At 43.8% G+C, this 25,872-nt stretch overlaps 2 protein-coding genes and 1 pseudogene across 3 annotated transcripts in view; 2 read left to right on the top strand and 1 right to left on the bottom strand.

Annotated features, from left to right (window-relative positions):
* The window catches only part of CDC123 (cell division cycle 123), a 55,338-nt gene that overhangs the window by 15,317 nt on the left and 14,149 nt on the right, over positions 1-25,872 (bottom strand). Inside the window, exons 5-9 of the mRNA XM_084784038.1 lie at positions 18,332-18,427; positions 14,768-14,874; positions 9,813-9,861; positions 4,487-4,562; positions 2,347-2,469 (exon numbers count right to left, since the gene is read on the bottom strand). Of these exons, the coding sequence (XP_084640164.1) occupies positions 2,347-2,469; positions 4,487-4,562; positions 9,813-9,861; positions 14,768-14,874; positions 18,332-18,427 (451 nt within the window). The remainder of the gene's footprint in view (positions 1-2,346; positions 2,470-4,486; positions 4,563-9,812; positions 9,862-14,767; positions 14,875-18,331; positions 18,428-25,872) is intronic.
* On the top strand, positions 6,164-9,315 carry LOC311597560 (cysteine-rich protein 2-like). Its single transcript, XM_084781769.1, has one exon. It carries the CDS (start codon positions 7,462-7,464, stop codon positions 8,089-8,091), a length of 630 nt encoding a protein of 209 aa, XP_084637895.1. The 5' UTR covers positions 6,164-7,461; the 3' UTR covers positions 8,092-9,315.
* Positions 16,436-17,191, top strand: LOC311598719 (large ribosomal subunit protein uL30-like; annotated as a pseudogene). The gene has a single exon. The product of its transcript is annotated as a large ribosomal subunit protein uL30-like (transcript).

Below are 25,872 nucleotides of genomic sequence, written 5' to 3'. Positions count from 1 at the left end.
AGGATTGCTGTAAGGCCAAGGTCAGCTTAGCCACACAGTGGTATCCAGGCTGGACTACAATTTGTGAGACTCTGCTCAAAACAACAACAATTAGCAGACTCATTGGTGAAGTAAGATGCGAGACATAAAAGCACCCTATGCTGTGCCCTTTGTGTGACTGCGTCCTTCTCTACCCCTAACTGTAATGACTCCTCATACTTAAAAATGCAAACTGCCAGGGCTCAGAGGAAGAGGATGCAGGCAGGCCAGGTGAGATCTGATGTTAGGGGAGGAGGGCTCCTCCTTTCTGAGGACGAGGGCAGGAAGGGTGGGGTCAGGAGGTGATGAGGGAGGGGGCTACAATCGGGATGTAAAGTGAACAAATTAGAAAATAAAATAAAATAAAATAAAAAATGCACACCAACACCAACACAGTGTGAACCTGTTGCTTACATGGGCAGAGGAAGCTGCCTCCAAGAGAAATATTAAGGAAAGAAGCATCCATGACTTATTTGCGGTGTGAAATGAGTAAAATTTGTCATAAGAAAGCAGAAAACTAATTATGAGACAGCACGATTCATCTTGTTTTTTTAATTAAATCTGCTACAGAACCCAGTCTTGGCAAGTAGAAAAGGCATAAATCATGGATATAATTCTAGCTTATTTGAAAACTCTCTTATATACCACAAACTTTCAGTTCCTCAAAACAACCCCCAGCTGTTTGCTCTGCAGCTGCTACTGTCTCAGATTAGAGACAGAAGCGAAGGAGGAGAAGCACTCTGCTCTCCACAGACCAGGCCTGTGAAACACACACACCTGCGAGCATGGAGAGAGCTGTGTGGTGTCAAATTATATTATCTAATTAAATGGCGTGAAATGACCACAGAAATATGGTGATGTAACTGGTGACATAAAAAAGTGCTAAAGCACTCAACCCTGAGCTGAGCATTCCAGTGGACCACAGTGAGTGAGGCTGACAGTGAGTGAGGCTGACAGTGAGTGCGGCTGACAGTGAGTGCGGCTGACAGTGAGTGCGGCTGACAGTGAGTGAGGCTGACAGTGAGTGCGGCTGACAGTGAGTGCGGCTGACAGTGAGTGCGGCTGACAGTGAGTGCGGCTGACAGTGAGTGCGGCTGACAGTGAGTGCGGCTGACAGTGAGTGCGGCTGACAGTGAGTGCGGCTGACAGTGAGTGCGGCTGACAGTGAGTGCGGCTGACAGTGAGTGCGGCTGACAGTGAGTGAGGCTGACAGTGAGTGCGGCTGACAGTGAGTGCGGCTGACAGTGAGTGCGGCTGACAGTGAGTGCGGCTGACAGTGAGTGCGGCTGACAGTGAGTGCGGCTGACAGTGAGTGCGGCTGACAGTGAGTGCGGCTGACAGTGAGCTCGGCTGACAGTGAGTGCGGCTGACAGTGAGCGCGGCTGACAGTGAGTGAGGCTGACAGTGAGCGCGGCTGACAGTGAGTGCGGCTGACAGTGAGTGCGGCTGACAGTGAGTGCGGCTGACAGTGAGTGCGGCTGACAGTGAGTGCGGCTGACAGTGAGTGCGGCTGACAGTGAGTGCGGCTGACAGTGAGTGCGGCTGACAGTGAGTGCGGCTGACAGTGAGTGCGGCTGACAGTGAGTGCGGCTGACAGTGAGTGCGGCTGACAGTGAGTGCGGCTGACAGTGAGTGCGGCTGACAGTGAGCTCGGCTGACAGTGAGTGCGGCTGACAGTGAGTGCGGCTGACAGTGAGTGAGGCTGACAGTGAGTGAGGCTGACAGTGAGTGCGGCTGACAGTGAGTGCGGCTGACAGTGAGTGCGGCTGACAGTGAGTGCGGCTGACAGTGAGTGCGGCTGACAGTGAGTGCGGCTGACAGTGAGTGCGGCTGACAGTGAGTGCGGCTGACAGTGAGTGCGGCTGACAGTGAGTGCGGCTGACAGTGAGTGAGGCTGACAGTGAGTGAGGCTGACAGTGAGTGAGGCTGACAGTGAGTGAGGCTGACAGTGAGTGAGGCTGACAGTGAGTGAGGCTGACAGTGAGTGCGGCTGACAGTGAGTGCGGCTGACAGTGAGTGCGGCTGACAGTGAGTGCGGCTGACAGTGAGTGCGGCTGACAGTGAGTGCGGCTGACAGTGAGTGAGGCTGACAGTGAGTGCGGCTGACAGTGAGTGCGGCTGACAGTGAGTGCGGCTGACAGTGAGTGAGGCTGACAGTGAGTGAGGCTGACAGTGAGTGCGGCTGACAGTGAGTGCGGCTGACAGTGAGTGCGGCTGACAGTGAGTGCGGCTGACAGTGAGTGCGGCTGACAGTGAGTGCAGCTGACAGTGAGTGCGGCTCAGCAGCCAGGGCCAGACCCACTCACCTCACCAACAGGCAATACTTACAGTCTTCATCTAAGAATTTATACTGTATGTGTGCCTTGAAAAAGTCCTGGATGCATCTGCAAAGTTCTTCTTGTTGTTTAGAAATATGATCGTAGTACTGCGTGTAGTCCCTCTGGGAAATACCTGACAAAAAAACATGCCACAGCTGTTTTATACAATTCTCATAAAATGCCAACATTTAATTTAACATCGTAATCAAATCCATTAAAGCTGCTCAGAAGACCAAGGTGAATAGTGCAGCACAAATGACTCAGCTACAAAGGCATGTGGGTAAGTGACTTTTAGGCTCCATGTTGCCATGCATTCTTAATTTGGAAGTCGTTACTTTATTTAGTAGGATGGGAAGAATTCAGTGACAAAAAGGCTTGTTAGGTAAGCCCTGCAAGTGGCAGTTCTAAACCTGTGCGTGTGTGCTTCCATTTCCTAAAAAAGTCTCTTTAAATCGATAGCCTCTTCCAGTTTGGTGGGTGGGGGGCAAAATGTAAAACAGCTTTCCCATGCATCTGCCCTGTTCATGCTCTACTTCAAACAGCAGCCTGTTTCTCTTGTTTTGGGGAATGATGTGTTTTCAGAACCTGATCTTTTAAACCACAGAAAAATCAAAACTTTCCTGTTTTAAGTGATTTCCAAATATATGGAAGGGGCTGTGATGTGAAGCCCTCAATGTATTCAAGTCCTAGGGAAAAGGATTCCTTAGCGGCATGCCCAGGTCTCCCTCTGTGGCATACAAAAATATGGAATGTAACAGTCAAATGCCTATGTTCACCACTGATATTCAATTACCATTTCCTCAGTCAACAAATTTTACTTTATAGAAAACATGCATTGGCAAAAAATTTAAAGGAACAAATTATCATCAGTCCTTCCTAGCCTGTATGATAGCTAACAGAATAATAACTTTTTTTGCTTATGCAATAAACAGTGACCCAATAAGAGAAGTAAGGCTTGTAGAGGCCGGAGATGCAGCTCGGTTAAGAGTATGTATGCTGTTCCAGGAGGATCTTATGACTCCCTGCAGCTTCTGCAGCTTCTGCACCAGGCAGATCCAACATTCTGGCCTTCATGGCGCATGCACCGTGTGCACATAGCCCCACACAGACACACACATACACCTAAATAAAATGTCTTTAAAAAAGAAAGATTGATAAAACTTGGCTTTTTACAATGTCTGTAATAAGCACATTACTGCTTTACTGCTAGCAATACAAAACTTTCTAACAGAACACAGGTACTATTACAGACAGTGTGTGCTGAGAATGGAAACAGCTGCCCTCCCATCTAGAGAGTCCAGACAAGACAGGAAATGCCACCTTCCTGTGTGGAAACTGAACATGGGCTCAGGGCCATGAAACAGAGGCAGCAGCCAGCAGTAAAACTGACCATCCTGCTATTCTAATAACGGAAGTTATTTCTATCAAAAGTTTGTTTTATATCTTTGGCTATTTTATTTTTTAATGAAACATGATAATTGTACATATTTAGCAAATAATGTGATATTCTGATATATATGGTCAACATAATGATAAAATATATTCATAATGAAATATAACTTAACCATATAAAGAACAAAATTCTAAAATATACAACAGTTATCTTCCTCTTTTAAAAACAAAAATGCTCGCCTTTAATCCCAGCACTCGGGAGGCAGAGGCAGGCGGATCGCTGTGAGTTCAAGACCAGCCTGGTCTACAGAGTGAGTCCAGGACAGCCAAGGCTACACAGAGAAACCCTGTCTCGAAAAACAAAACAAACAAACAAACAAAACAAAAACAAAAACAAAAAAACAAAACAGACAAACAAAAACCCAAAAAAGTTTATGATATATTTGTTTAGTGTGTGTGTGTGTGTGTGTGTGTGTGTAGGCTTGTGTATACCTGTGAGCAAACAAGCGCACGTGGTGGTCAAAAAACAAGCGGTGGGAGTTATTTCTTTCCTGCACCACGTGGACTCCAGGACTGGCCTCGTGTTATCAGGCTTGGTGGCCTTTACCCATGGACCACTTTGCCAGTCATCTTCTCTTAAAGGCTACATTGGGGCTAGGGTATAAGAAAGCATGTGCCTAGTATGTACCAGGATCTGGGTTTGATTCCTGAAAACACACACACATTAAAGATTCTCTTCAAGGATAAAAAGAACTCACCAATAAGCTTGTTTTCCTTGACAAAGCATCGGAATTCAGCCCCAGGAATTAATTCACACCATTTTCGGAGGACAAGCTATAGACAAAGGAATAAATACAAGATAAGTATATAAAAAGAGCCTTTCACATCAAGACTTTATCATAATGATTGCCATTAAAAGTGGTTTTGAGAAAAAGAGGCCTCTTTAAATAGGAGCTGTGACAGGGGCTGCAGGCAACAGAGCTGAGACCTGTTATTCTGAAAAAGAAAAAAAAAAGAAAAGAAAAGAAACTGTTCTGAAATACTAGGACAAAATGCACCCCTGTCAAAACTGGGGTTCAGGTTTGGCTCAGTGGTTGAGCACTTGCATGAGAAGCTTAAAGCCCTAGGTGCATCCCAGCTAGAACTTACTCATCACTCTGAGAGCTCTCACCATCTCTGGGTCACAAGCTGCCCTGTTGCCTATATACTGTGCACCTCTTGAGGAATATATATATATATGTGTGTGTGTATGTGTGTGTGTGTGTGTGTGTGTGTGTATCAACCATATAAAGAACAAGATTCTAAAATGTACAACATAGTTATCTTCCTCTTTTAAAAACAAAAATGTTTATTATATATTTGTTTAGGGTGGGGGGGTGGGGGAGTCGTGCACACCTGTGAGCAAACAAGTGCATGTGGTGGTCAAAGAACAAGCAGTGGGAATCAGTTCTCTCCTTCACATACATACATACATACATACATACATACATATATGTAAATATATAAATTTTAGCATTGAAGTTCTGGGGTGGATTATCACACAGTGTCTATAAAAGGCTTTAAGATGGTACATAACTACTTCTGAGAGTGTCAAACTCTCCCCTCTTTCCCTGCCCTTCCTTCCTCTTAAAGAAAGGGTAGGACCAAAATGTTACCACTGAGGACACAGCTGCTAGGTACTGGTTCCTCAAGTTTTCTGGTATTTAAATTTTCTGGTAATAATTTCCTCTTCTTAAAGAAAAGCTTTTTATTAAATGTCTTAAGACTTCAAAATATATTTAGCTCATCTTTAATTACTGTGAGCTCTGGGTCAAGCCTTGCAAATGTGGTATTTTGAAAACATGACAAAGCCAGGCACAGTGGTGTATGTCTGTAATCCCAGCACTCAGGAGGCAGAGGCAGGCAGATCTCTGAGTTCGAGGCCAGCCTGGTCTACAAAGCAAGTCCAGGACAGCCAAGGCTACACAGAGAAACATTGTCTCAAAAAACCAAAGCAAACAAACAAAAAGCACAACGAGGGACTGGAGCAATGGCTCTGCAGTTAAGGGCACTTGTTGCCAATGCAGAGAACCTGGGTTCAAGTCCCAGCATCCACATGTTGGTCCACAACCTCCTGTAACTCATTTTAGGGGATCAATGACCTCTTCTCATCTCTGTGGGTACTAAGCACACATATGGTACACAGTAAAATATTCACACATAAGATAAAATGAACAAATTTAAATTTTAAAAAATTAAAAATAAACAAAAAACCTCTGTGAGCCTCAAACTGAAATAGTATACATTCTAATGTATTACAAGGTGATCCTGGGGTATGTGTGTCTTTAATATGGCTATGCTATTTTTACTTAGCAACAAATAAGCAACTGTAACACACTAATAGCAACAAGTAACACATACAATAGTTGGCTCTTTTTAAAAAAAATTTATTCATTTATTATGTATACAATGTTTTGCCTGAATGTACACCTGCAAGCCAGAAGAGAGCACCAGATTTTATTATAGATGGTTATGAGCCACTATATGGTTGCTGGGAATTGAACTCAGGACCTTTGGAAGAGCAGGCAGTGTTCTTCACCTCTGAGCCATCTCTCCACCCCCCCCCCCCAATAGTTGGCTCTTAAAGCACAAAATGGCAAGGCCTCTCTCCTTGCCAGTTCTTCTGTTGTCCTCAGAAGCAAGCAGAGCTTTCTGCGTCTTATTTGTCTTTCTAGAAGTAGTCCAGGGACACACAAGCACGTAGCATATGGGAAAATTTAAAAAAATACAGACAGAAACATATGCTACCTGGGATTCTGCTTGAGACATTTTTCACTTCAATTACTTAGAAACATCACTTTCCTAGTTTTAACTCCCATGTCTTACCATGATAATGCTGTATCAAAACAAAAGCAATGCAGCAGCAAAGGACTGGTTAGTAATCTTAGCCTGAAACGATGCCCTCAGTGAAAGACTACAGAAGCAATCTGTGCAGTCCCTGTGCATCTAGCACCAGGCGTGTACATAGCAAGAGTGTCACAGTAAGTTGTCTGGCAAAACAGTAGATATAAATACATAATATACATATAAATATGCTATAAAAGATTGGATAATGACATGGGAAAATGCAGTCTGGAAATTGGGGGGGAGCCCCCCACATTTGTAAATATCCTAGTAACAAGTGCTCTAAGACCCAGCAACTGTTTAGTGGCCTAGTAACCAATAAAATCAATATTCTATATTTATAATATACTCATAGAAGATTTATCAATATAAATATTCAACATAAAGAATATTTAATACAGTGAGTACAGTGAACAATATTTTTCGTTGTGATGCTAAGGAACAAGCCCAGGGCCTAAAGCATGGCACATACTTTACTGTTTAACTGTAACCCCAGTCTGTAGACAAATTTTGAAAATATGTATATACAGAGATGTCTAGAAGCAAATAATTAAGAAAAAATTTAATCATGGTACTACTTCTAAGATATTATAAGGGCTGGGCACAGTGGTGCACACCTTGTAATCCCAGCATTCAGGGAGGCGGAGGCACAGGAATCTCTGTGAATTCAAGGCTAACCTGGTCTATAAAGCAAGTCCTGGACAGCCAAGGCTACACGGAGAAAGAAACCCTGTCTCAAAAGACAAAAGGCAAAAAAAAAAGAAAAGAAAAGAAATTATAAAAGCAAATATGAAAATGTTTTAGAATTAGGGCACAGGCGGAGGATGTGGACGGCCCAAGCTCACCGACCATGGCTTCCAAGTGTCCCAAATGTGACAAGACAGTTTACTTCACCGAGAAGGTGAGCTCCCTCGGCACGGACTGGCACAAGTTCTGTCTCAAGTGTGAGTGCTGCAACAAGACACTGACCCCTGGCAGCCACGCTGAGCATGATGGGAAGCCCTTCTGCCACAAGCCCTGTTACACTACACTGTTTGGACCCAAAGGCGTGTATATAGGGGGCGCTGGTTCCTACATTTATGAGAAGCCTCTGACAGAGGCTCCTCAGGTCACTGGCCCCATTGAGGCCCCTGTGGTGCGAACCAAGGAGCTGAATGAAGACCAGTGGGCCCCCAAGGGTCCCAGCAAAGCCTCTAGTATCACCACGTTCACTCGGGAACCCAACATGTGCCCTCAATGCAACAAGAGAGTATACTTTGCTGAGAAGGTGACCTCCCTGGGCAAGGACTGGCACCGGCCCTGCCTGCGCTGTGAGCATTTCTCTAAGACACTGACCCCAGGCGGGCATGCTGAGCATGATGGCCAGCCTTACTGCCACAAGCCTTGCTATGGAATACTCTTTGGACCCAAGGGAGTGAACACCGGCGCTGTGGGCAGCTGTATCTATGACAAGGACCCGGAAGGCACAGTTCAGCCTTAGATCTGCAGATGCTGTCCTCAGAGTCCTGCGAGACGCTGCAGAGTCTTGCCTGCAAGCCTAGGTCATAAGTGATGGAGAGGGAAGCCCAGAATAGCATCCTTAGTTCTTTGTGTCACCTTGGCATGTCCTATGTTGCCCACTACCCACTTTGTGTCTCCATAACCCCACGTGTCCTGTGTCCTCTCTGTCCTGGTGTCTCCATGCTCCTGATAACTCTCCAAGGTGGCTGTCCTATGATACCCCTGTTGCCCACACCTGCCCACCAGTATTATTTATGCTCTGCTTGCCGGTGACAGCCTTGAGCTTACAGCACTCCCAGGGTGGTGGCACCCCTGCGAGGAGCCCTCTGCTGGTCCCCACATCACTCCCTACCTACTCCTCACGTGGTTCACAGCTACAGAGACATTCATGGTCAACAAATGGTTTGGTTTGAGGATTGCAAAAAAGAAAAAAAAATGTTTTAGAATTAAAACAAAGATGACCACAGTTGCTTCAAACTTTTCAAAGACACTATATTTTGACAGTGCAAATTCAAAAAGAATCAACAGCAATGATAAGTAACAGCCTACTATGTAGCATTTTAAGGATCAGAATTAACTAAGTAGTGAGGAAGTTAGCTGAATTTAAGAATATTGCCCATCTGAGAGGTATTTGTATGTACTTTTTAAACTGGAGTAAAGTCTAGAGTTTTACAATTTTTACTAAAGCTCCGTCGCCGCTCTCCATTCTTCTGCGTGCTCTTTGTAAGACGGATGGATGCTACAGAGAGGCACCGTGAGGTGCTTCTGTTCCTGGCAGTACAGCCTGAATCTGCGTTGTCCCCCACCGTGCTTCCCACCCCCAATTTCAGAGCTAAGTTTCCAGCTTGTGAGCTATTTTGAAGGCTATGGAGGAGCTGGTAGATGGTGGCCCTGGCTGGCAGACAAAGGCCGATCTAAGGGACGGGCTCTGTACTAGATCTGGTTGGGTGGAAAGGAGAAAGTCATGTGTATATTCTCTGTGTATAGTGTGTATCTCCTAATATATAGTCTACAAATAGTACATATTCCTTTGCTCTCTGTGGTGGTTTGAAATAGAATGTCCCCCACAGCCTCATAGATCTGAACGCTTAGTCACCAGGGAGTAGCCCTATTAGGAGGTGTGGCCTTGTTGGAGGAAGTGTGTCCCTGGGAGTGGGCCTGCTCAAGCCAGCTACATGCAGGAGGGCGTGTGTGTATGTGTGCGTGTGTGCGTGTGTGTATGTGTGCGTGTGTGTATGTGTGCGTGTGTGTATGTGTGCGTGTGTGTATGTGCGCTCTCTCTCTCTCTCTTTCTCTCTCTCTGTGTGTGTGTGCTCTCTCTCTCGCTCTCTCGCTCTCTCTCTCTGTCTCTCTATCTATCTCTCTATCTCTGTGTGTGTGTGTGTGTGTGTGTGTCGTTTGTTTGAGACGAGGGTCTCAGTCTGTGGCCTTGACTGGCCTGAAAATTGCTTTGTACACCAGCCCGTCCTGAACTCAGTGCTCCGCCTGCCTCTACTGGAATTAAAGACGTGCACCACCATGCCTCACCTAAATAATGCATATTTTTCTACATGTATGACACATTTCTTAAATTTAAATTTTTACTGCTTCTATGTTGCCAGAGAAATTAGTCCAAAACTTTTCCTTCATTCACGAATATGCAGCACTATTCCATGATCTCCGTCTGGGAGTGTCGGTCAGAAAGGGAGGAGAGTTGCTTACCTTGTACTCGATACAAGGATCTGGAGAATCGTCAGTACAGTGGATGAATCTTTGGAGAGAAAAACATGCAATTGAGCATTTTTTAACTTGTTAGTTTATGCACAGACATTTTCATAATTAATGTGAGAATTAGATTTCATAGACAGTAACCAGAAACAAAGGACTAATGCAAACACAGTCCACAGTGATTAAGCCTCACTCGGTGTTATGCACTATGTCGTCTCATTTAATCCTCAAAACAGCCTGAGGAACTGATATAATCAAAACAGCCCAAGCTTCACAAAAAGTCCTTCCCCCTTTGTGGCTCTCGTGGTTTCAATGTGAGGTGTCTCTCACAAGTTCATGTGCTCAGCACCTGGTCTCCAGCGGGTAGGATGAAGATTTAATGGGGTATTTGAAGTTCCTTTCTCTGTCTCTGCCTCCCAGGTCCCACGAGGTGGGCACCTCTCTACCATGATGCTCCGCCTGACCACAGGCACGCAGCCACGAGGGGGGGCGCGCACACCTGGGATTAAAGCCCCAAACTGTGATTTTTTCCCCCTTGTTCTGTCATAGCAGAATGACTGACCTAACACAGAGGTGCTGGGGATCAAGAACCCTACTAACGAAAGCCCAGAAATTCTCTGGCACACACACACAAAACCTTTTTAAAGCTGTCTTGAGGGTGGTGGGTAGTTAGGTGGTAACCTGAAGCTTAGCAAGGAGGAAGCCTTGGATGCAATTTGGGGGAGGGGAGCCTCAAGTCACTCAACCACAAGCCAAGCATAAAAGCCTTGCTTCACTGAACATGTGACCATGCTGGCACTCTGCAATCATTTATGTTTTATGTTGCAAAATAAACATACTCAACTGGCCGAAACCCATAAAAAGCAGATTCTATTACCACTAATAACTGGGGACCAAATGATATAATCTACAACACATTTCAAAAGAAAGGTACACAGTGCGCTTTGTTAAGCCACCAGTGGACTCTGTTCCTACAGTAGCAAAGGTTTACACGCACCAAGCACTGGACGCTTCCCAGCTGGATCTCTTCTAACCCTTGCGGTAAGTGCTGCCGTCAACATCTACCTTTATCGCATGAGGCCACCAAGGCTCATGGGGAAGAGGCACTCAGTCACAAGCTGTGCCATGTCTCTCATGGATAGAGGTGCTAGTTTTATTGAAACTCTAGGATAAGCTTAGTAGGAAGGCACAGGGGGGAGGGGACAGAGGGACACAGAGAGAGATGCACAATGCACATACTGTCAAGACTTTAGCCTCAAGCAGTGTCAGTGCTGAAAAAGAAAAGAAAATCTACAATTAACCAAATCTTATTTCCATAAGAAAGTTAGGAAACTTCTTTCACAGCTCACAGAGGTGCTATCTAAAGACTTCATTTTCCCTCAAAAGCAAAAATCCCTTGAGTACCCAAAGGAGCTATACTCCAGAGCTAGCTTTGAGTATATTTAAATTTTCTTAAGCAAAAATAAAGCTTACAAGTTGTTTTATGTTCATTGAAATTGAGGCCATGAAATGTCAGGTTAATAAAAATTAATACAACCGTTCCATTCTTTAAAAATAACTGCCCTTTCCCCCCCAGGGCCAGCAGCATAATAAGAACTAAGAATATGAATAGAGTTCCTATGTTGTGACACCACAGAGAAAAGCAAAATACTCTGGATTAGATCATCGACACCCAGCAGAAAAGACAGGTTACCCAGCTGCTTGGTGTGGTGCTGCACGCCTGTAATCCCATGACCCGGGAGGCTGAGCTGACCTAGGAGTGCTACTATGAGCTGCACAGTAAGTTCCAGGCCAGCCTGGACTACAGTGTGTAAGAAAATAAAGCCAAAAAGAGAAAAAAGAAGAGGAAGAGAAGAAGGAAGGAGGGAGAGGGAGGGGCAGAGAGAAACAGAGACAGAGAGACAATAAGAAAGAAAGAGAAGAAGGAAGAAAGCAATTAGTGGACCAGAGGTCAAGAAAAAAAGCAACACCAAGACCCTGGGTTCTATAATAAGTGTTATACCTACTTTTCTATTGCTAAGACAGAACAACACGACCCAGGCAACTTATAAAAGGAAGAATTTAATTTGGGGGATCATGGTTCCAGAGGAGTAGAATCCATGACCATCATGGTAGGGAGCATGGCAGCAACCAGGCAGACATGGCAAAGGACCAGTACCTAAGAGCTTACATCCAGACCCACAAGCACAAGGAGAGAAAGAGACACTGAAATGGAGTTGGCTCTTGAAACCTCAAAGCCCACCCCTGATGACACCTCCTTCAACAAGGCCACATCTCCTCATCTTTCCCCATCAGCCCCACCCACTGTGGCCCAGGCCCTGAATGGCCATGCCAGCTGGCCACCAAGCTCCAGGCTTCCCACAGACTCACTCCTCCACCCCTGCTGCCAGGGGTTCAGGTGAGGACCACCATACCCAGCTTTATGTGAGTTGTGGAGACCCACACTCAGGCCCTGAGGCTTGCACTCTACTGACTGATCCACCTCCCTAGCCCCAATTTAAAAAATGCTTCTATAAGAGACTTGATTCCTTATGAGCATATACAGGGGGAGGAGGTCCCCCTCAGTCACAGTCATAGGGGAGGGGAGTAAGGGGAAAATGGGAGGGAGGGAGGAATGGGAGGATACAAGGGATGGGATAACAACTGAGATGTAATATGAATAAACTAATAAAATATATTTTTAAAATGCTTCTATACTCCTACATCCTTGGTTAGTCGTCATACTACTACTTAAAAATAAACATTTTAATATGTATTTGCATTCTACCACCCTATATCATTATTTTTAACTGGTTTAACATTTATGTAATTTTTGAAATAAGTAGCCTGTGGTATCAGAGGTTACTGCTGTAAGCTTGCTCTTATGGAGATGATTAACCAGATGGCTAGCATGCCCATGAAAGGGGAGGGTGGTGCTGAGCCATGTAGAGGCCGGGCTGAAAGGTCAACAGAAAGATCAGCCTGTCCAGGAACTCGCTCTAGCAGAAATGGGAACAACTCGATCATAGTAAAAATTCTCTCTTCAGGGGAAAAAAAAAGGTTGGAAGATTACAACATTGTGCTTCGCACTCTTTCATATAACAAGGTATTATTGTATGAAAAAAATTAAATCATGAGCAGAAAGACAGAGGACAAATTTTGAGCAAAGGAAAAATAACATCAAAGTTTTGGCGGTATAGCTTTTCTGACAAAATGAGTTTTTAACATGCAGGTGCCATTTCTTTAGATTTTTCAACTATCAGTAGAAAGGAAAAGATAAAATAAAAGGGAAGTGACAGTGATTAGATGTGTTCATTAGAATTTTCATAAATCTTCTATAAAGAGGCAAACCACTGTATTTAAAAATTAAGCCACCTGTGGTGCTTGAATGAGATGTCCTCTGAAGTCACAGACACTGGACACCACGGGAGGCATGTGGTCCCCACCGGTGCACTGTTTAGGCAGTTTAGGAGGCATGTCCTTGCTGAAAGAACTCCATCCCTGGGGCGTGCTTTGACGTTTCAAAGCCCTCTACCACCTCTCTGCTTCCTGAAGATGTGAGCGCTCAGCTGCGCCTGCCACCGTGCCCTCTCCCTGCCATCACGACACTAACCCTCTGCAACCATACACCCAAACAAACCCTTTCTTAGTCACAGCATGTCACATAGCAAAAGGTAACTGAGACACTACCTAAATCATACACACTGCCATCTAAATAAGAAAGCTGAAAAGCAGTAAGGATATGGCTATGTCAAGTCCGCACGAACACACACAATTTTACTCCCGAGATGTTTGCCGAACTCCATTTAGGATTATGTAAGTCTTACCAGAAGTTTTAGTTACCTGTGGTTACAATCATTTATCTAAAAATTCCCGAAGTGAACAACTTCCAAGTTTTAGACTAAGATCCCGTGTACATTTTGCTGCCAAGACGAGACCCACCCTCTTCTCTTTATGGACCACCCACTCACTGTAATGTGGCGGCGGTCTTAGTCATCCGTTTGACTACCTTGGTACTGAGACTTGTGCTCAAGTAACCCTATTTTACAGTAATAATGACCTCCAGGTGCCAGCAAGTCAGATATGTCAAGAGAAGCCATAACCTGCCTCCTGGAAGGGAAAAGGCGGAACTTATCATAGGGATGGATATATGCGTAGGAGAAGCATATATATGGTGCTCACTACTGTCTATGATTTCAGGCATCCACTGGAGGTATATGGGAATACACCCTGCAGACAGGGGGTGTACTGTCATACCCAGTTTTGCGATAATTTTAAGAAAACTATTACACTGGATGTAGCAGAGTGTAAATTGTTAAGACAAATAAAGTCCCCTGGTCAAATTTATTTCTCTTTAATCTAAGCCCTTTACAAATGGATTTACTGACTCAGCTTTTTCCTCTAATTGTTAACTGAACATCAGGTGTTTTTTCATGTTTTGTCATACTGAAGTGACAATCAATAAAATAACTAATAAAAGCAGTCTTCTGACTTGATAAATCACGGAGAATGCTGATATGTGGGCAAATAATGCAGTCAGCAAATATTATGTAGATTCATTCTAAGTGTTATAATTCAACCCGCACTTTTAAAAGCATATGTCCACAGTCATCAAGTGAAGAACAGGAAAAGTGAAGCCTGCAGCTGACCCTGCGTAGATCTGCGGCTGTTCCCGCCTGGCAGCCTGACCATCAATCTTGACACTCAGACCCTCATGCACCTGTGCGTCACAATCACCTGACAGAGCTTGGAAACTCAAGGTCCCCAGAGCCCAAGCGCTAAGTGGCCACTGCTCATTGTGTCCCTAAGACACATGGAGCCTTTAGCATGTGAGACCTACTGAAGGACGTCACATAACTGAGGATGTGCCCTTGACGGTTTGCTTTACTCTGCATTGAGGGCCATGAAGCAGGACAGCAGCGAAGAGGGCAGACGCTACCAACAGGAGGGGAGCTACTCAAGACACTTACGGCTGCGTGAAGTCTCGAGTGATGAAATCAGAGCTCTTGAAAAGCAGGAAGATGTCACTGAGGGTTTTACACTTCAGAGAGCTGTTCATTGCTATCCAGTACGCATCCTAAACAACAAACACGGGTGAGTTAAGGCACATCCCACAAGGGCAGCTCAGCCAGAGATGAAAGCAATAGTGCACAGTACCTCAGGGTTTAAAGAAAACAGTCGAGCAAAGTTTAGTAGAACTGTCAGCTGTCAAATTACCCTTCTCAACAAAAAGAGCATGACCAGGGCATGCCAGACACACAGATATACACACTGAGGACCACGATGGTTCAGCAGGTAAAGGCTTTTCCCACCGAACCTGACCACCTGAGTTCAATCCCTGGGCCACACATGGGAGAAGAGACGCAAGTCCCACAAATTGTGCTCTGACCTCCAACTGTGCATACACAAGGACACCCACAAATCAAACAAGTGTAATTATTTTTAAAAGAAATGTAGTTATATACAGAGATGGGAGGAGCCACACATTTCAGCCCATGGCCAAATACTCTCCAATGTTTTTCCCATTAAAATAGAAGGAGAGAGGCCAGGCAGTGGTAGCACACACCTCTAATTCCAGCATTCAGGAGGCAGAGGCAAGCAGATCTCTGTGAGTTCAAGGCCAGCCTGGTCTACAGAGTGAGCTCCAGGACAGTCAGTGTTGTTACACAGAGAAATCCTATGCTGGAAAGAAAAAAAAAAAGATGGAGGGAGGGTTAATGAAGTCACACATGTCAGCTAAGAGATTCAAGTGGTACAGAAGCAGCTACTCTCTAAAATAAATGTAGTCATTAATAAAAACAGTCAGCTGGGTGCGGTAGCACACACCTGTAATCACAACACTCTGGGAGGCAGAGATCTTTGTGAGTTTGAGGCCAGCCTGGTCTACAGAGTGAGTCTAGGACAGCTAAGGCTACACAGAGAAACACTGTCTTGAAAAAACAAACAAAAAATTAAACAAAACAAAGCAGTCCTTCCCATCCTTTCTGTTTGGGGAAACTGATGGACATACACTTGAATGTGGATGTTCAGGACATTTAATACCCTGTATATCGGCCAGGCGTGGTGGCGCATGCCTTTAATCCCAGCACTCAGGAGGCAGATTCAGGTGGACTGATGTGAGTTCAAAGCCAGCCTGGTCTACAAAGTGAGTCCAGGACAGCCAAGGCTGCACAGAGAAACTCTGTCTCCAAAAAACAAAAAATAAAATGCTCAAAAAAAAGACCCTGTGTATCTGATTAGAACGGAAGAAAATTAAACAGACAGTGGCTGTGCTAGCAATGTGGACATAAAGGCACAATGCTCAGTAGAAGGGAATCAAGTCACACTTCCATAGACAGACCAGGCACAGGCTAAACACACACTGAAAAACACCAATAATTACCAACACTGTCCAATTACCCACATGCCATAGAAGAAAGCACTGGTGCATAAAAGTCACTCAGTAAACAAATGAGCAAGTGAGTAAGGAGTTTACAACCAAAAATAATCTCCTATCTTTAATGAAAAAGAAAGACAATTTAAAACATTATTCATATAGAAATAAAAAGTTGACCAAGAAACTAAAAAAGAATGTAAATACTTCTACATGATAAAGTCTTTATAATTTCTCCCAATGAAAAAGAACTTTTGGAATGCGCATGCGCCAACTTCCTCTCTTTTCCCGGCTGGAACCATGGAGGCTGTACCAGAGAAGAAGGTTCCTGCTGGGCTAGAAACCCTTAGAGAAAAAGCAAAGGAACTTCACAGAGTTGAAGGTGAAGCGCCTGTGGGAGAAGTTTGCCCTGAAGACACTGAAAGGCGAGGAGGAAGCTCGTCTATGACAAGGCCAAGCGCTATCACAAGGAGACAAGCAGATGTACCGGACTGAGATTCGTGTGGCTAGGATGGCAAGGAAAGCTGGAAACTTCTACGTGCCTGCAGAACCAAAACTAGCCTTTGTCATCAGAATTCAGGGTATCAGTGGTGTAAGCTCAAAGGTCCTCAAAGTATTGCAGCTTCTTCGTCTTCGACAGCTCTCCAATGGCACCTTTGTTAAGCTCACCAAGGCCTCCATTAACATGCTAAGGATTGTGGAACCGTACATTGCATGGGGTACCCCAACCTGACGTCTGTAAATGAGCTCATCTTCAAGCGAGGTGATGGGAAAATCAATAAGAAGCGAATTGCCTTGACAGATAATTCCTTGATTGCTCGGTGTCTTGGTAAATTTGGCATCATCTGCATGGAGGATCTAATTCATGAGATCTATACAGCTGGAAAACTCTTCAAAGAAGCAAATAACTTCCTGTGGCCCTTCAAACTGTCTTCTCCACGAGGTGGAATGAAGAAAAAGACAACTCACTTTGTGGAAGGTGGAGATGAGTGAAGACCAGATAAATAGACGGATGAACTGAGGATGCCTGTGGTATTTTTGTAATCTGGTCAGTTAATAAACAGTCACAGCTTGGCAAATTAAAAAAAAAAGAACTTCTGGTTTTAAAAAAGTATACCCAATATCATATTTAATTCCACTAAAACATCAGTATGTACACAGCAAACCACACAGGCGAGTAAAAAAAGAATGCAACCTTCAATTCCAAGGAAGGTATAATATGGAATAAGAAAAGGTTAGTAATCATAGTAGTATGTACCAGAGGAGTGCACAGTGTTTGCAAAATGAAAGTCACTGGAAACACTGAATACTTGGGAAACAAAAGCCCTGCCCCAAGTGAATCCTAAAGTTCCTGCCACTGTACACAAGCTGGTATGTGTGCATGTGCGTATGTGTGTATGTGCGTGTGTGTGTGTGTGTGTGTATGGGCGTGTGTGTGTGTGTGTGTGTGTGTGAGTGTGTGTGTGTGTGTGTATGGGCGTGTGTGTGTGTGTGTGTGTGTGTGTGTGTGTGTGTGTACACTGACACTAAGGTTAAAGGACAACTTTCAAGACTTGGCTCTCTCCTGCCATGTGGGTCCCCGGGATTAAGCTCCAGTCACCAGGCGAGGGGGACGGTATTTTTACCCACTGAGCTCCCTCTGGTCCAGCGTAGTTATTAGCACCTTTCTAATACTGCTGAACAATAATTTGTATTCTAAACAATTTTGTTTTTAACACCCCAGCTATAGCACTGACATACTGATCCTGTTTTCTGAACTAACCGCTGAACCACCTTGGCTCTCAGTGCGCATAACTGAGTATCTGCTCTCTTGAGACGTGTACTTTGACATCTGACAGTTCTACTACTAATAATCTATGAGAAAATCTTGCTCAACTGAGTCAGTGAAGTTTTTAAAATGCAGACTTTGAATACACCCAGAATTCTAGTACAATTGGCAACCCATGAGGTCAGACTGTCTTTTGGCAGAATACACAGTATTTCACAGAAAGTACACAGAGCAAAATCAAAAGAATAAAACAACAGAGAAAAAATATAATAAACTCAACAGTATTTTTCCTGAAATTAGGAATATAATGAGATCCTCCATGGGAATACACGATGAAATAAAGAGCAAAACAAATGACTATTCAAATACTGAGATTTCCTTATGTGCTCTTACCCTTGGGGCACTCCAGTTAAGCTTAGGGAAGACACTGCCCCCCAGTGAATTGATAGCTTCCTGGACTTGAGTGCTGAACTCAGGAAATTCTGGTGCCTACAGAGACAGAGAAAACAGGATCAATACCTCAACGTTGTAGTTTAGAATACGTTTAGAATTGTTTAGAATACAAATTATTGTTCTTATTCCTTCATTCAATTATGTGAAATCAGCAAGGAAATAAATTTACCAGAAAGAGAAATAAAATAACCAACTTCTTAAATACTACTTTCCAAAACAATCAAAACTCACATCTCTAAAAGCACAGATGCCACCACGTACATGGTACACGAGGAACAAATCAATAGTTCTTTCTGACTACACAGACAACGCCTCTAACCCCAAGTGTGACAGCATATGCCCTGGAGTCCCGCCTCTTGGCAAACAGAGGCAGGACTTAAGAACTCAAGAGCATCCTTGCCTATACAGGAAGTCCAAGGCCATCAGGGCCACATGGGACTCTGTCTTTAAAAGGGCTGGAGAGGCTGAGGATCCAGCAGTGGATACTGTGCTTTGCACAGCAAGCGTAAGGACCAAGTTAAACCCTCACCACAAAAGCCACATGTGGCTACCCACGCCTGTAATCCAACATTGGGGGGGGGGGGGGCGGCGGTGGGCAGAAACAAGCAAGAGCTCACTGGCAAGCCAACCTAACTGAAATGGCAAGCCCCAAGTTTGTTGAAACCCTGATTCAAGGCAATAAGATAAAGAGCAACAGAAGACAGCACCTAATATCTTCCGCCGGCCTCTGAAAACATGGCATGGACACACACACACACACACACACACACACACACACACACACACACAGACACACACTGACTAGTCAGAGCTAGTAATTTTCTCAGAAGTAATACCCCATACTTAAAGGGCCATTTATAAGAAAAGTTCAGTGAAAATGAATAATACATGATATGAAAAATTAAACCTAAATGCTACTATTTACAGGTAAGTTTTAATACAAACAAAAATCTCAAAAAAATCTCAAATAATATCTGGGTAAATTAAAATATCCTTTTCTTCTTGGTTGAGTTAGAAAGAAATTTCCAAATAAAAAGTAACTCTAAGTAATCTACTGTTTGCTTCAATCAGGAAGTGACAGAAATACTACTGTTCAACAGGAAAATATGTCTGATTACCAGAAAACCCTGCTTCAGGCTTTAGGTAAATATCAAGGGGTCTGGAATCGAGGTTTGCTGTGGAGCCAGAACACAAGGGCATTAGCAAACTTCCTGGCAGCATTGGTTGCTGCCCCCTACTGGGCAACTGCAGGGGGTGTAGGATGCAGAGTCTAATCAAACTGAGGTTGAAAAACATTCTGACAAGGTCTAAGTTACCTTCACACTACAAAACCCAGTTGGCTCCTGTGGACTCTCAAGATCTAGCCCAGTGAAGAGAGAAAAAAAACTGAAAAGAGTCTATTTTAAAAGCAGGCGGGGAGCTAGAGAGATGGCTCAGAGGTTAAGCATACTGTCTGTTCTTCCAGAGGTCCTGAGTTCAGGTCCTGAGTTCAATTCCCAGCAACCACATGTTTGCTCACAACCATCTATAATGAGATATGGTGCCTTCTGGTGTGCAGGAAGTTATTTATTGTAAAATAATAAATAAATAAATCTTTAAAAAAACAAAAACAAAGGCCCAAAAGTAAGTTACTTAAGAAGGAAACAGCTCATTGGCTGATGTGTAGGCTGACTAGACCCTGGCCTGTGCATGCCAGGTAAGCACTGTAACACAGAGATTCACTCTCAGATCTGGAAAGGGTTAAATATAAGCAAGACAGCAGTAAGCTGGTTAACAACAAGCTCTCTCCTTATTTGGTAGACTGCCCCATAGTTCTCTTCTCCTAAGCCCTGGGTTCCCATTTGCCTCTCCCATCAAAAGGCAGTAAGATTTGTGCCATGTAGATTACTTCTTCCTCATAATCACCAGAAGCGCTGTCCTAGAGAGCTTGTAAAAAAAAAAAAGCCACATATCTAAGATCTGCATCTGCTCATGCACAACAGATTCAATTGGGGCTCAATAGTAGAGATGGCTCAATAGTTAAGAGTTCAAGTCCCAGCACCCACCTAGCGGCTCACAGCTGTCTACCTCTAGCTCCACAGGTACCAGACGTCAATGTGATGCACAGACATACATGCAAGCAAAACACCCATACACACAGACTTTAAAAGAGACACAATTAAAAAGACAAAATCATTCCACTTCCTACTCTACAAAGCACTGTGTGGGAGGACGGCTGTAGTTCACACACTTTGTTTTGGTTTTTTTCAGTTCTAAGGACTGACTTCAGGGCTGTGCGTGCAAAAACCTTGGGGTGGGCGGTTGATGTGCTTTGTTTTTTGAAACAGGTTCTCAAGTAGCCCAGGCTGGCCTCAAACTCACTATGTAGCCAAACTGGCCCTAAACTGTTGACCCTCCCCGTCCACCTCCATGTTGCTGGGATCACCGCCATGCCCCACTACACCCTCCTCTATTTACTACATTAAGATGTGGCTGTTTCAAGTTCTCAAAAGCATTCAGCCTTATGAAATACTAGACCATGAATGCTACAGAAAAACTTAAACTATAAAAAGTCTACACATAGCAGAGCATTATGTGATTTTTTTTCCCACTGTCTGAACTATGAACAACTTGGTAAACTGTGGCAACTCAATGTTGAGAAGGAAGCCCTGTGGGCATCCGGTCTGAAAGGGACCCAGCTGCCATCCCTCCCATCCCAGAGGGTTATACAGGCACTAATACTGATCACTACGTCTTCGCATTCTCTTTTTAACCAGTTTTAATACCTGCTTGCTTCCTCCAGGAGTTCAAAGTCAAATCTTTAAAATATGTTAAACTACAAGTTTCATATCTGCATAGGAGTCATAATTTTATACTCTGAAAAGCACTTACAAACAGACTACACTAACATTACTGTTTCAAGCTCATAGCTCTCAATTAACCAGTTTTAAACATGAACACCAGTCTAGGAAAATACTGTGCTGTGAGTAGGATAAAAACCCCACACTTTGGTTCGATATCCTCGACTTTCTGAGATCTCACCAACTGTCTTTCTAATCCTGTACCACTCATTCAGAAAGGGCAGCTTCTTCCCCACCCCTTCCTTTTCTTTCTTTTATTTTTACTTACTTGCTTTATTTATTTACTTATTTATTTATTTATTTTTGTGATCTTAATTATTTTTAAGAACCACAAAATGATGGGGGAAGGGAAGGGAGAGAAAACTGTAGTTGAGATATAATATCTGAGAAGAATAAAAATTTTAAAAGAACCACAAAATGTATACAAAAGTTGTAATTATTCATGTTCCTAGATGGAATATTTAACTCAATCCTTTATGTGTTCTTGTTTGTTTTCCATTACTCTTTTTCTAGTCAAACAAAGATAAATTAATTGCTTTGTTTTTTGTTGAGACAGAGTTTCCCTGTGAAGCCCTAGCTGTCCTAGAATCTCTGTAGACCAGGCTGGCTTTGAACTCAGAGATCCTCCTGCCTCTGCATCCTGAGTGCTGGGATTAAAGATGTGTGCCACCACAGCCAGGCACTGCTGTATATTTCTCAAAGGAAAAAACACTACTGAGAGGAATAAATACCCTGATCATAATTATAAAACTGGTATATAGTCTTCTACATTCTTGACTTTAACTCTACAGTATGCATACTTGTCCATAAATATGAGATTCCAAGAATTTTATATAACACCATCACTTACTATGCCTACTTTAAGATTTATTTTTATTTATCATGTATATAATGTTCTGCCTGCATGTGAGCCTACAGGACAGAATAGGCCACTAGATCTCATTATAGATGGTTGTGGTTGCTGGTAATTGAACTCAGGACCTTTCGAAGAGCAGCCAGTGCTTTTAACCTCTGAGCCATCTCTCTAGCCCATGCTATGCATATATTTTTTTTTTAAGATTTTATTTTTTTGTTTTGCCTGCATTATGTATATACTGCGTTGTCTGTAAGTCTGGTGCTGCGGAGTCCAGAGGACGGCACCAGGCGCCCTGGAACTGGAGTTATAGGTGGCTACAAGCTTCCATGTGGGTCCTCGGAACCACACTTAGGTCCTCTGGAAACGCAGCCAGTGCTCTGACTGCTCAGCCATCTCTCCAGTCTGGCACACTTCTAATGAGTTGATTTGGGGAAGAACCTAATTACTTAAATATTCATTAGCTTTTTATTTTAAAACAATGTCAGGCTCCCAGGAACGTAAGACTGGCAAGAATGCTTACATACTATTTACACACACTCTCTCCCCCTTTCACCCCAATTTCTTTGTCATTGCTCCCTAAACTCTAATCCCTATGCATGTCTATTTATGTATATTTACGTCATATAACGAACTCTTTTCCCATGGTGTTTTAGGCCACTGCAGTCACTAAGTCCCTTTACCCCTAAATGATGGCAGTCAAGAGGCTTTCAGAAACAGAACACCAGCTGGTGCAATGGCGCACACCTGTAATCCCAGCACTCGCGAGGCAGAGGCAGGTGGATCGATGTGAGATCAAGGCCAGCCTGGTCTACAAAGTGAATCCAGGACAGCCAAGGCTACACAGAGAAACCCTGTCTCGAAACAAACAAACAAACAACCCAGAAACAGAACCCCATTGCCTAATCTCTAGGTCATACTGAAGCATGCCCATGGTCCTAACAGAGTCTATTACAGCTAAAGAAAAATCAGAACCTGTTCCCCTACCTAGAATCCTGCCCAGAAGCGTCCACCACAGTGGGTACCATGTTTCGCCAATCTCCTGTCATCTCTAACAGTTCCTCTCTATATAGTACTTACTGTTCACGGCCTTAATATTTTTAAAGAGTACAGAGAGAGCTGGTTTCTGAGGCCTGTCCTGCTCCCATCACTCTTCTCCGTTTCTTTACTTTCTGGCACAGCAAGCTACTGAGGGCCACTTCACTTCCCAGCTTCAATCCTGGGCTTCTCTAGGTTTAGTTTAGTGGAGAACTGTATTCAGAAGCCAGCATAAAGACATTAAGTATGCTCCCTACTACCATGATGAACATCACTGACTCTGCACCTTCTCAGTACATAGGAGTATGGGAAACACACACACACACACACACACACACACACACACACACACACACACCACAAAATTCTGATTTTAAAAAACTTATTTATTTGTCTAGTATATGAGTATATATATATGGGATTATTTATTTATTTGCCTAGTGTAAGAGTTTATGTATTATGTGGGGGGGGGGGGTTATTTGGGGGGGGTTTGGTTTTTCAAGACAGGGTTTCTTTGTGTAGCCTTGGCTGTCCTGGACTCACTTTGTGGACCAGGCTGGCCTTGAACTCACAGAGACCCACCTGCCTCTGCCTCCCTAGTGCCGGGATTAAAGGCGTGCGTATAGTTTATTTATTTGTGTACTGTATAAGTTCATATACTATGTGTATGAGTTCATATACTAGGTTATTCATTTATTATTTATTTATTTGTCTAGTGTCTAGTGAGTTTATGTGTGTAGGTTATTTATTATTTATGTGGATGAGTTTATAAACTGTGTGTATAGGTTATTTATTATTTATGTGGATCAGTTTATAAACTGTGTGTGTAGGTTATTTATTTATCTGTCTTGTATGAGTTTATGTGTGTGTGTAGGTGCCCACCGACGCCAGCAGCCGTAGAGCATGCAATCTCCTGGAGCTGGAGTTACAGGTGGTTCTACACCACCTGACACAGATGCTGGGAAGGGAAGCTAGGAATTCTGCATTAGTGGTGAGCATTTCTGTCCACTGAGCTCCAGACCCCACTGTTCTGATTTTAAAGTTTGTGTCTCTTCAAAACTCATGTCAAACCCTAACCTCAACCATAGTGATATTAGGAGGTTTAACCTTTAGGAAGTTAAGTCATAAGGGGCTATACCTTCATGAACAGAGCTAACAGCTTCATAAAAGACATCACAGAGCCTTCTGGCTCTCCAGCTCTCCTGCTACCTTTAGTATGGTCTTAATACAGACATAAGGTGCCATCTTGAGCAGGGATAACCTCTTCCCCGACACCATGTGTACCTGGTTCTTGGATTCCCTATGAGAGATAGCTGTCCTTGTTTCTAAGTTACTCAGTCTAGGAATGAGACACACGTGACATGAAAGCGGAAAGGGAGCTATCTGAGAAGAATGGGAGCACCAAGGAGGGGAGAAGACGAAGGGAAGATGAAGAAGATCAAAGTGTGACAGTATACATGGACGGAGATGTCCTGATCTCTTTATATGCTAATCAAGAAACTAATTTTACAAACAAGGCACTGGGGAGATAGCTCAATAAGTGAAGCACTTGCTTTTCATGAGTTGATCCCCAGAACCCATATAAAAACTCAAGGCCCACATATCGGTGATACCAGTAATCCGCAGCTAGAGAGGGGAACGGGAAGAAATCTGCGGTTTGTTGGTCAGCCGGCTTGGCCTTGGCAAGCTACAGGCCAGCGACAGACTCTCTCTCAAAGGAAGTGGATAGTGTTCTTAACAATGATGGCTGAGGCCGTCCTCTGGATTCCACGTATGCACATGTGTGCAAGCACACCTATACGCACGTGCATATGCATACACATACGTAATATATAAATATTAACAAATAAGCTGTCTAGTACACTGTGTCACAGCAGCAGGATCAGACTGAGTCACACACATATGTACCATCCATATGATTTGAGTGTGAGCTCATACTCTAATCATTCTTCTCCTCTTTAAGATCCAGGCTGAACGTGTCAAAGATGGACGGTCCCACACCTGCGAGTGTGTACACAGTACAAGGTGGGCGATTAATCAAAAGAGAGGACATGAGGATGCTAGAAAGATGGACGGTCCCACACCTGCAAGTGTGTACACAGTACAAGGTGGGCGACAATCAAAACAGAGGACATGAGGATGCTAGAAAGATGGACGGTCCCACACCTGCGAGTGTGTACACAGTACAAGGTGGGCGACAATCAAAACAGAGGACATGAGGATGCTAGAAAGATGGACGGTCCCACACCTGCGAGTGTGTACACAGTACAAGGTGGGCGACAATCAAAACAGAGGACATGAGGTCGCTAGTAGGGATGGGAGGGCATCTGAGAAGTTGGTTAGGGGGACGAGCAGATATGAATATGATCAAAATACACTACATTAGGTATGAAACTCTTAAACAACTCATAAAATAGATGTTAACACCCTGGCCATATGCTGCTTCGCATTGAAGCGTTTCTGGATGCTCAGTTAACTGTCTCTCTGCCTTGACATCCTGGTCATCGACCTCCTGCCTGAAGTCATCCTTCTCCCTGGTTCACAAAACCTCTGATGGCAAAAATCAAATATCCTTCATTGTCCCATAGAGCCCAAATACTGGCCTGAGCAGGACAGAATCACATTGAACTGAGTGGGATTTTCATCTAAGAGTGATATGCATGGCGTCTGGAGCAAACAAGACATAAGTTTCCCATCTCTGCATCTGTTGGCATGATGACCTGAGGAAAGGACACCACTTACAGACATCT

This window comes from Acomys minous, assembly GCF_964271855.1.
Source record: "Acomys minous genome assembly, chromosome: 5".
Taxonomy (NCBI): Eukaryota; Metazoa; Chordata; class Mammalia; order Rodentia; family Muridae; genus Acomys; species Acomys minous.
Note: the sequence above shows the minus strand (reverse complement) of the source record. Positions and strands in the feature narration are given on the sequence as shown.

What these genes read in the sequence shown, in the direction of transcription:
- LOC311597560 (XM_084781769.1), top strand. Translation starts at nt 7,462, where the DNA reads ATGGCTTCCAAGTGTCCCAAATGTGACAAGACAGTTTACTTCACCGAG.